At 37.5% G+C, this 11,921-nt stretch overlaps 1 protein-coding gene across 5 annotated transcripts; it reads left to right on the top strand.

Annotated features, from left to right (window-relative positions):
- The first annotated feature begins 55 nt into the window (after positions 1-55).
- Positions 56-9,841, top strand: LOC111873620 ((Lyso)-N-acylphosphatidylethanolamine lipase). 5 transcript variants are annotated; one of them, XM_023868495.2, is made up of 8 exons: positions 56-192; positions 1,030-1,109; positions 3,020-3,226; positions 3,779-3,953; positions 6,426-6,580; positions 7,425-7,542; positions 8,783-8,969; positions 9,510-9,841. In XM_023868495.2, exons 2-8 carry the CDS (start codon positions 1,076-1,078, stop codon positions 9,759-9,761), a joined length of 1,128 nt encoding a protein of 375 aa, XP_023724263.1. In that variant the 5' UTR covers positions 56-192; positions 1,030-1,075; the 3' UTR covers positions 9,762-9,841. The 5 variants fall into 5 exon arrangements, with proteins under 5 accessions (XP_023724263.1, XP_023724262.1, XP_023724261.1 ...); XM_023868494.2 differs by lacking the exon at positions 56-192 and adding an exon at positions 199-437 and having other exon boundaries at positions 1,033-1,109; XM_023868493.2 differs by lacking the exon at positions 56-192 and adding an exon at positions 199-437.
- The last annotated feature ends 2,080 nt before the right edge of the window (positions 9,842-11,921 follow it).

Below are 11,921 nucleotides of genomic sequence, written 5' to 3'. Positions count from 1 at the left end.
TATATCCCGAAAGGAATATTCCCTTCTTAGCAGCAAATTTACTATATCATCTTAAATTCCTCGATAATTTCCAGGCGTCAAGAATTTATGATGGTTTCTGAAAAATGAATTGCAAGAAATTGAAGGTCAGCTAGATTGCAGAAGATTGTGTAATATGGATTCAGGGGCACTGACGTATTAATTTCGCACACAGTAAGCCGCTGATCTTTGTGTATACGGAAATACTAACCTACTACTACAGTAGCATGTCAGTCAGGTCAATAGGTCCAATAGTCCAGTTCTATATGACACGCTCAAGATCAGTGTCTGTCAAAGACGTCAAAGAGCTGGGTATTGGCACTTGTTAATGGTAACGGGGTGAGAACTGGAATTGTTTGGGGACGCGGTGACTGATGTTACCTTCCAATGGCAGATAACGAACTTGTGGAAAGTCACAGGTAATAAAAATTGCGTCATATCGTAAAGATTGTACCTCTTGAAGCATGACTTTAAATTTCATGGTCATTGTTTCTCAGTGGAAGCGTTTGGTTGCATGTATTGATGAAGTTCGCTTTTTTTAAGCTTATGGCATTGTGTTACACGTATAGTGCATATCTGAAATGAGTAGCAGTTGCTGTACATCTGTAAGAAAAATGGAAACAGTGTCTGAAGAGAGTAAAGAAAGGTAAATTGTGTAAAAAGTATTGACACAACAAATTATACACTTTGATTACTTTTAAAAATATATGCATAAAAAAAAAACTTTTAACATCAGTGAGTTACATTCAGAAAATTTGTGTCTATCAATCTTTCTCATGTCTTCTAAGATATTAATATTAAAAATAATTTTGAATTTTATGTTAGTCAAATGGAAAGTATAAATTACAGTGGTTACAATAGTGCATACTAAAGAAGATGAAGTATGCGGCTTCTGTAAATTCATTCACAGAATTAGGAAAAGGTAATATATCTGACAAAAATAATGGTGTTACATAATATCTTGGTGATATCAATTCATTGTTTAATTACTGATCAGACTTTCTTTAACAGCAGTTGGTTTCGAGGTTGGCTGCAGTGGTCACCAACTTCTGTTACAATGCTTCGAGCAGCTGAAAAAAAGATCCTGTCATGTAAGTAACATTTAACGAGAAAGAATATTTTTTACAGTTGTCATAGAAGATACGAGAAGCTGGGATGAATAATGTATTTATCATTACAAAACTACCAGAAAGATTTGTCAGTATCCTCCACAGAGAAGCCTAGTGATGGCATCCATTTTCCTACTGGTGTCCTTGACCCACTAAGACAGCTTGTCAGCAATTGGCAAATATTGGGAATTGTCCCCCCCTCCATACCACATGCACACACATGCTTCTTCTGTTTCATAATTCATAATACTCTACTAGAATCATAAATAGGCTGCATTAATTTGAAAACAAATGAGCACATTAACAGTACTTCCAGGGTATCTTTGTTTTATGACTATCATAGTATATAGACAAATGAACAAAGCATCAGTGTTGCGGTCTGTTTTATGATAAGCTAGATAATGATGTCGTACAAATACAAATACTTAACATTGCCAGATTCTTATAGGCTATATATTCCTTAAAGACTTATCAGTCTGTTTATGTTAAAACTTCGCCTGAACCAGAGACAGATAATATCGCAATGTTCTTGTTTGTTTTTACTTTAATTTCCATAAAAGAAAATACTTAAGGATTTATTTGGAAGTGTTCTAGTTTCATTATTAGACTGTATGGTCACAGACAAAATATTCTGATAAAAGCAGTATTTCAGCTGGTTTATTCTGTTGCTGATAACTATATGTTTGAAAAGGAAACAAATAGAATGGTGCTTAGGACAAGAACAATAGGAGAGTTTGGAAAATGTGTCTCCATTTTTCATCTGTTTAATGATATGTTGTTATCTGAGATTATATAGTATCAGTGATAATGTGCAAATTTCAGAATGAAGAATTGGGAAATGGTAGAATCATCAGCTTGCCTTCAGATTGCCTCTGCCTGCTTCCTTCCACAGCCTTACATATACCACTGATTTTTTTCCTTTCATCCCATTTGATGCTATTTCGTTTATATATTTAACAGCTAAAATATTCTGAGTGTTTGGAATATTATACTGGAACTACAAGATTAATACAAATAACGGGAACTTTGTCTGGACAGGATATAAGAAAATTTGTACCAAAAGTAATCAAGATTTGTTGGTCAGTAAGACATCATGATACAGGATAATAAGAAAATTAGTACCAAAAGTAATCAAGATTTGTTGGTCAGTAAGACATCATGATGCAGGATGATAAGAAAATTTGTACCAAAAGTAATCAAGATTTGTTGGTCAGTAAGACATCATGATACAGGATGATAAAAAAATTTGTACCAAACGTAATCAAGATTTGTTGGTCAGTAAGACATCATGATATAGGATGATAAGAAAATCAGTTCTTAAACCCTTCAGTAAACATTTTGATACCATCCTTTACTGATCCCTTTATATTAGTCATGTTACCATATTGGGGGACACGTGGTAGCATAGTTGGTTGAGGCACTATGCTGCAAGCTGGAAGGTCACAGGTTTGAGTCCCAGTGAGGTGGATTTTTTCAATTGACCTAATCCTTCCAGCCACACTGTGCCCTGGGTCAACTCGGCCTCTAACAGAAATAAGTACCAGGAATCGTCTCGGGGGGTAAAGGGCGTCCAGCACATAAGACTGACAGCCTTACTGCCTTCTGTGAGCCAGTTGTCTACAGAAAATGTGAGAGCCTGGATGTCTCACAACCCTATGGGTCTTCATGGCCTGTTACAGGGATAGCTCTTTTTTTTAATGTTACCTTGTTTTTAGTTTAAAGTAAACATGGACTGAAACAATTTATGTACCACAGCTATTCAAAGATAAAGTGACATTTCATTTAGGGATACAGTAAATGTTAAAGTACCTGCAGTGTATTTCACCAAGAGGCAGTATTGAGATGTTCCATACTTTATGTTGCAAACTTATACTAGTTTGTTGGTATTTTAGGTTTAAAGTCTGCATATCGAGGGTGGTACGTAGACATTGGACCTTTGGTGGGTCCTGCTGACAAGATCTGGACCATCTCTCTGAACCAGGAGTCTACCAAAACGCCTATATTACTTCTTCATGGTTTGGGCTCAGGTGTTGCCCTCTGGTGCCTCAATCTTGATTCATTTGCTGCCACAAGACCTGTATATGCAATTGATATTCTCGGTAATTGCCTGCCAACTCACTTATGTTGTTCTTGTGTTGTCAAAGTCATAGCTGCAAAACAAATTCATGCAGATTTCAGAGTCATAGCAACATATTGCAAAACAAAAATTTGTTTGTTCAGCAGTTAAATATGGATGATCGTAATATTACTCGTGCAGTCACCTCAAAACAAACAGATACAAACTAATTTCCTGGTGCATGACCTTGCCTAGGTGACCAATAATTATTCAGTGTTAAAAGAATTCCATTTTTATGGAAAGCAGAGCTTCATTTCAGTTTTGTTTAGATCTTTTCTATAAAGAACACTTTTCAGGTTCTGTAAAAAGAGGGAATTTTTCNTTTTTCTTCTACCCTGAAGATGGAGGCGATACGTTCCTCCGAAACGTCGGTTAACACCACATATACACGGTGCCAAATCCCAGAAGACTGCTTTCTTCATAGTCACCGCCGTGAAAGCCTCAAATCTTACAAGAAGGACATACATTACAGATATCTGATGACATTTTAATACGATCAGAAATAAGAATGAAAGTAAGTTGTTTTATTCTGCAGGTTTTGGACGCAGCTCACGACCAACATTTAGTCACGATGCCTTGGTTGCAGAACGACAGTTAGTGAATTCTATAGAGGAATGGAGACGGGAGATCCAGTTGGACAAGATAATATTACTAGGGCATAGTTTAGGAGGTTTCCTTGCTTCGTCGTATGCCATCCATTATCCTGACAGGTACATCCAACATTCTGGAATTATCTGATGCCCCATGGTAATGGAACTGATAGGGATTTTAAACACCAAAGTACATTATGTGTCAAAAGATAATGATCATATCCAATTGTGGAGCTGAGAATATTAATATAATTAAAATCTGTGAGTATGGAAGAATGGGTGGCTGGATGGTTGGTGGTACACCGCATGTAATGTCCGTGTGCATCATTTTGTTGTGTGTGTGTATGTGTGTGATACTTTATTATACTTTGCAATCTAATTGAATTACAGGGATGAATGTTATAGTTAGATATTTAAATAGTGGACGTCTCTAATGGAGTTTTAAAATATTTTTGGAGAATGTGAGTCTAAATCCAGGCACTTAAGAAAGTATTTTCACTTGATATGTCGTCAATTGACCTAATCCTTCCAGCCGCACTATGACCCTGGGGTTCACTCAGCCTCTAACAGAAATGAGTACCAGGGATCTTCCTGGGAGTAGAGGGTGGCTGGCGTGTAAGGCTGACGACCTTACCGCCATCTGTGAGCCGATTGTCTAGAAAAAAATGTGGGAGCCTCAACGTCTCACAACCCTATGGGCCTCCACAGCCTGTTACAGGGATAGCATTACCTTTATGTTAAAACTGTTCTACACATTCATTCTATAAATCTTCAAGTAGGCATATTTTTATAGAAAATGTTAAGCTTATTTAAGTTTTTCTTTAAGAATAATAGTAGTTTCACATGTCTGTACTATGGAAATCATAATAAATGTTAAGCTGTGTAATATTTCTGAGGTGTTAGAAGCTGTTTGTCTGATGATGAAATACATTGCACCCGGTATTATTTAGCATGTCCCAGGTTCACATGTCAGTGCAGTAGCTGTCTATTCTGGTTGAGGTTTTCTTCCTGTATTATTCTGAGTCCCTCCAGGCAAATGTCAGAATATTACTTTAAATTAGCCCACATCTGCTTCCTGCCACATCTTTTCCTATTTCTTACTAACTGATGTTCCCACTATTTGATGCTACACAGTCTGACCAGTGTTAATTAAACATCAGAACATTTCATTGTCTAACTGTTTCTTCTGATTACTGAAACAGTTTACCGTAACTGATAAGGTTTAACTTTAACAAGTTAGGTTGCTGATAACATTCTGTTGTCTAGCAGCGGACTTTGCTTTCAAATTACTTGCTTGTAGGACTCTGGCCTCTTATCCTTTTGATTGGTGATGAAAATGAACCAGTTTGCCATTTTTAAAGACATTTTCATTCAGCTTACTCATCTCCAAAGATAAACATCCAGTTTAATTTCAGATTTGTAACAACTGGATATAGACAGAGGATAAACAATAATATTGAAATTGTGTGAGTTTGTTAAAATGCCACATACCCTGGGTTTTCCTATGGTTTTGCTCTTTCTCCCCTGGGATTAGTTTCCTGAAATAGACAATTATCACTTCATTTCCAGTTGAGTATATGGTCACATGTTAGTGACTAGATGCAAGGTTTGGATTGATATGTTGGGATTTTGGACTTTATCCATCGTNCGTGTTTTTATTTGTTATCTTAAAAACCAGGATGATGGATAAAGTCCAAAATCCCAACATATCAGTGTGTTATACACCATCGTCAGAATCCTATAGTAAGGTTTGGATTGTCTTCACTAGCCACTGCTTGGTAGTGGCATCTAACAGTGCAGCTCAAGACTGGACTGGTAACTGCAAGCTCCGCCTGTCGATTTCCAACTTGCAACTCAAGACTTCTGAGCCACGATTCACGACAGTCAACTTGGCTGGTGTTATCATTATATACCTTTGGCATGGACCGCATAGAAAACACTGCTTCCAAGAATTCCTTTATTGTTGAGTAACATGTGGGTTGTTGCCCAGAAGTGGATGACTTCCCTGGGCCTGCTATTCCAGCTTTCAGCCATCATATCACAATATGTTATCTCTTAATTAGTTTGATGCTTAACTGTACATTGACTATGCATTGCACTGCAGTAATGTGACACACATGTGATCCAGCTGATTGAGTGTTCTGTTCTTTCAAAACTATTATTACTCTTGCTGTCATGTTAAAATAGGGCTGCAAACCCAAAAATACTGAGAAATTAGAATGTCCTCTTTCTAGAGTCAGAATCAAATTTTGGCTGGGATTCCAACTACCTTGAATGTTTTTGTGGTTTTCATCAGTCCTTTCAGGCAAATGCTGGGATAATACATCAAATTAGGCTACGACTCCCTTCTTTCAAATCCTTTCCAATTCGTTAGTCACTAATCATTCTACCAGTCGAAATTACATTATCTGAGCTACTGACAGCGTCATTAAATAAACCATAAATAAGATAAAAGTTAATAACCTCTGCAGTTGAAATAGCATTGTTAGTCTGAAAACAAGTATTTTTGGTCTTTACAGTTATATTGTCTGATACAAGGCAGCCCTTTGCAGTTAGTGTGCACATATTATGTAGCTGGATTGCATTTCCTAGGGTGAAGCATCTCATCTTGGCAGATCCATGGGGCTTTCCAGAGAGGCCAGCGGATATTGCCCAGAGATACAGCGTGCCATTATGGGTCAGAGCTATTGTTTATGTTACACAGCCTTTCAATCCATTCTGGGCTGTGCGGGCAGCAGGACCATTCGGTAAGCAACAAACGGGTCATGAAGTTTCCTGAATTCTTATGTAGTAACGTAATCTTGAATGTGTAATAAATGTTTTCATGTTGTATCCTGCTGCAAATAAAATCTGTTAATTGTTCTTCGGCTCATTTTGAAATTGTTTGTGGAATGCAGAGCTTCGTTGTCATCACAAAAGCTAATCCACTGGACTCTGTCCAGAAGTGGTTCAGTTTCGTTCACATCGTAATAATCTAGGTACAGTTTAATATTATCAGCTCATCCTTCCAGAGATTTCTGAGTAGCCTCCATGTAAATTGCAGCAACATTTTATGTGCTTTTTTTTTTTTTCATGTTTCTTGTTATGCTTATCTGTCTGTGGCTCTACAGACCTTTGTTGGACCTTGGCTGCTTTTTCAGTTTCGTAATCCTGTACACAGGTGGTAGACCCCTTGGATGGGGGATCAGGCCATCACAAGGCCGCTGCCTACACAGGACTACACAAACACAGAATGGACACACACAGACATCCATGCCTTGAGATCAACTCTTGTCATGCCTATTCAAGAAAAAACATATTCATAAAATATTAATTTAGTAGGAGTATAGGTTCCACAGTAAGTATGTAAATATAAAATTCACTATTTGTTCAGAGTCCTGCCAGATGTAATCATTTCTTATTTGTTGAAGGTACAAAATATTACTTTTTTTCTCATTTTTTTCATCTTGCTACCACCAATGTGGTTTTGATATGTGTATTAACCTTTTATTGCAAAATAGAAATGTGGAACTAACAGATGGGAACATTAAATCTTACATGCAGAGCAAGATTGTTTACTGCTAATTAATCACTCTGCATTTGATATTGCAGGCCAGTGGGTGATTGAGAAAGCTCGTCCAGACATCATGAAGAAATTTTCTTCTTTTGTGTCTGGCGATGTGAATGTTATACCTCAGTACATATTCCAATGTAATGCCCAAAATCCTACGTAAGTAACAGTTGTCCTCTCTCAGTTCTTGAAGCATTAGAATTTTTATTTTTTAGTGCATTCATCCTGAACATACTCGTACATGTGATTTGTTGCTTTTAGCAGAACTGAATCTTTATGCATTGAGGACAAAAAAATTAATATGTAAGATTTGAGGTTTTCACGGCGGTGACTATGAAGAAAGCAGTCTTCTGGGATTTGGCACCGTGTATATGTGGTGTAACCGACGTTTCGGAGGAACGTATCGCCTCCATCTTCAGGGTAGAAGGAAAAATATAAGAAATCTGCAAGTGAAGGGAACGTGAGAACCGGTAATCGGTTCTCACGGTCTCTTCACTTGCGGATTTCTTACATTTTTCCTTCTACCCTAAAGATGGAGGCGATACGTTCCTCCGAAACGTCGGTTAACACCACAGACGGTTCTCACGGTCTCTTTGCTTGCGGATTTCTTATATTTTTCCTTATACCCTGAAGATGGAGGCGATACGTTCCTCCGAAACGTCGGTTAACACCACATATACACGGTGCCAAATCCCAGAAGACTGCTTTCTTCAAAAAAATTAATAATTTGGCCTCTGGAAAGAATACATGAAATATTTTCGGAATTTTAAATGCTTCAATTTTTATTTTCTACATGAAAGAATAACAAAAGGAGGGTGAAGCGAGTCTAAGATTCAGAAAGGATGTTGCAAGTAATTAAATGGAACAGGGGAATGCGGAAAGAAAAAGAACAATACATATAAAGTGCAAATTTGGGATTATATTGATCTGTAAATCAGAATGCTGTGTATTGGACCAGAGAAAAAAGCTTTGGTGAATCTTGCATGTGTATTAGTTTTTGGAGAGATGTTTAAGACTGAATAGGTCGAACTGACTTTAATGTGAAATGGAGAAGGAACTAATGTAAAAGAAGATAAAAAGGATAGAAAAGAATATTGCAGGGAGACAGTCATAGGGAAAGGCTGAGAGAACATACCAGTTGTTATGTGAAATGATGAAGCCCATAGACACCAGTTGGAAGATGTTGAATTTGAAAGACAAGAACATGTAAATAGGAGAATTAATAAAACGGTTGGAGGAAATACTTTGAAAAGTCTCGAGCAAGGGGCACCTGTAGAGTAGGAAGCAGAAATAGTGAAAACAGACACAAGTAACTGAAAATTTTAAGAGCTCTTTAGCATACTCTTGCTGTGGATCGAAACATTATTACTGTGTTTGTGTAAATATTTTCTGTTTACAGAGGTGAAGCTGCCTTCCGTGCCATGGCAGCTAGTTTTGGATGGGCCAAGCACCCTATGATTCATCGAATGGATACCCTGCGAAAAGATATTCCTATCACAGTACTGTATGGTTCACGATCATGGGTTGACAATGCGTCAGGAGAGTTGATCCTTGAGAAGCGACCTGACTCATATGTTAATGTTCAGGTATATCTGCCTCAGTTAATAAAAACAAATTTGTGCTCAGCTACTCATGGAACACAAAATAATAAAGAAATTAAAAAGTAATGAAAGTTTCTCTGACTTGAAAAGTGCCTCATATAATTACTATTAGTTTCATTACTAGTTTTTTTTTTTGTATTGGTTATCACAGAGTATATTAAAAATTAAAAGTGCAATATCTCTCTTAATATTTTCCTCCTCATTAACCCTTTGAAGCACAAAATTCACCTAAATAATATTTTTGAATTTAGTTTCTGTTTCACAGAAAAGCATACTGCATGTTTGTTATAGATGCTTTTTAGACAGCTAATCACTGTTTATTCTGAGAATCATATGATATGCTCTGTACGCAAAATACATAATTATTTATCGTAAAAGAAAGGGTACATACAGTGACCACTCTAAAAGGTCATTTTATGTATACATTTCTTCTAACTGGACCCTAAGCTTTATGTGTCATGTGGCTCCCGCATATCAAATTAAGTGGAGATAGGAATCTTTAACACTTTACTTACAAATTTGCAGGTAATTACAGGAGCAGGACACCATGTGTATGCTGATAAAGCAGAAACATTCAATCGCCATGTGATTGAGGCATGTATCTTAGCTGATACAGGAGACACTAGGAAGATACTTTCCATGCAGACAAAATCATCATCTCCAACTGATGAACTGGAAGAGGAAACATCAAACACAGAATCAGAAGAAAACATTTCAGCAACAAATAGCACAAATGCAATTTCCCACCCTTTTCCACAACAGAAACCTTCCAGTTGAATTTGTGTTGGTTGGCAGCCCCATAGGCATTTCAGGTTGGCCACCCCATAAATCAGGAAATTACATAAATAGTGAATGAATGGCTTATGTACTGAATGCATATATACATATTTCTTAGAGATTTAATAATTATACTGTATTAACATAATCTGTAATAGACTTGAAAGGAGTCTGATGATGGTGTATACTGTACTTCTTTTGGACTTCATCCATCGTCTGGTATGTAAAAGATAAAAGACCACGATGTTTCGGAGACTGGATCTGTCTCCGTTTTCAGGTGGGTAGGGAAGGATACCCACCTGAAGATGGAGACAGATCCAGTCTCCGAAACGTCATGGTCTTTTGTCTTCTACATACCAGACAATGGATGAAGTCCAAAACAAGCCAAAAGAAGTAAAATCTGTAATCTCATCCCACATCCCTACATGTGCATGCACGTACGCACACAGAGGCCCTTTACAGATATAATTTTACATATCTGTAGTTGAATGATATTCGTGAAAGTATTCTGAAATCTTTACTGTGATTTGGTTGAAGTTTTCTCTAAATACTCTTTGATAGGCGTAAGTTGCAATGAAACATCACAATAATAAACTGAACCCATACCAGCATTATCTATATTTTGTAACACTAATATTGTATTTAAGTTTGTTGTTTTGAGATTAGTTAGTGTCTTGTGACAGTGCCCTTAGATATGTATAAGCGAGCTGGAAAGGCTGTGGTAATGGTACAGTGTGAAATAATTGTGTATGTGACTGCATTGTAGACTAAAATAAAGAATGTATTGTATATAAAATATATTCAAATGCTTTTCTCCAGTTGCATTGTGTATATCTGTGCTCAAGAGCTCAGTGTTCCAAGATATAATTGCCTTGAAGTCCATTGAAAGTCAACTGGTGTTTCAGAAGAAAATGTCACCTCCATCTTCAGGGTTGAAGAGAAGCCAAGCAAGAGACCAGTATGAAACAGGCAGCAAGCAGAACAATTTCTTGCTTGGCTCACTCTTCATCCCTGAAGATAGAGGTGATGTTCCTCTGAAATGTCAGCCGATTACATGACATTATATACCAGAAGATAGAACTCGTCACAACCACTGTCATGAGAACCTTGTATCCTGTAGCTCTACTGTTGTCTCTCCTCAAGTAGGATAATCACCAAGTCCCCAGCAGTGTTTGGATGGTGCTTGGCTGATTCATGGTGATTGAAAAAAACAATTTATTTGTTTTGTTTTGTCATTAAAGCCAGACCTTTTCATAGTGAAGGCATGAAATCCACACGACTGCTGTATGCAGATGTGGTAACTCAGAAACAGACCGGTCATATTAGTTAATTGAAGATGGGTAAGTTTATTAGCCGGTCACGGTAGCCGAGCGGTCTAACGCGTGCACTGTCTACGCTTGCTTGGAAACCGAGATCGTGGGTTCGAATCCTACTGAGGGCATGGATGTCTGTGTGCGTTTTTCTGTGTTTGTCTACAGGTAGAGGCCTTGCTACGAGCTGATCACCTGCCCAAGGAGTCCTACCATATGTGTAAGATCTAGAAGAACTGAAGTGAACGGAGTTCATGGAGGCCCACTAGGCCCACTGGGGCTGTAGTGCCAAGGGAAAAAAAAAGTTTATTATGTATGATGTAATCAGAGTAACACATAGTTTACTGACAGAATATCGTCTACAAAGATATATTAAGTATTTGTGTGTGCCAGCATTTCTGATGAAACGTGAAAGCAGCCTAACAAGGACTAACCATCTGGATCAGCAGTTAGGGGTTTTTAAGCTCCCTGTGACATAAAATCTTCACTTGAAATCTTCTGTCGATCTGCTTGGAAACCGTGAAATCTTCACGGTTTCCAAGCAAGCGAAGACAGTGCATGCCTTAGACTGCTCGGCTACCGTGACCGGCTAATAAACTTACCCATCTTCAATTAACTAATATGAATCGTTTCAGATTTGGGAATTTTGATTCGTGAAACACAAAATTCTCTGAGCTTCTTTTAACAGTGACATGATAACTTGCACACAGCATCCAGAGGGTAACTACATGACATGATTTGATTGGCTGGTCATGCAAGTAAAATACTGTACCATCTTGACCTCTCCTTGTAATATGAATGATGTCAGCTAAATTAAGAAGAAAAAAAAAACTGAAGAGTACTGTTTTGT

Source organism: Cryptotermes secundus, unplaced genomic scaffold (genome assembly GCF_002891405.2).
Source record: "Cryptotermes secundus unplaced genomic scaffold, Csec_1.0 scaffold644, whole genome shotgun sequence".
NCBI lineage: Eukaryota > Metazoa > Arthropoda > Insecta > Blattodea > Kalotermitidae > Cryptotermes > Cryptotermes secundus.
Note: the sequence above shows the minus strand (reverse complement) of the source record. Positions and strands in the feature narration are given on the sequence as shown.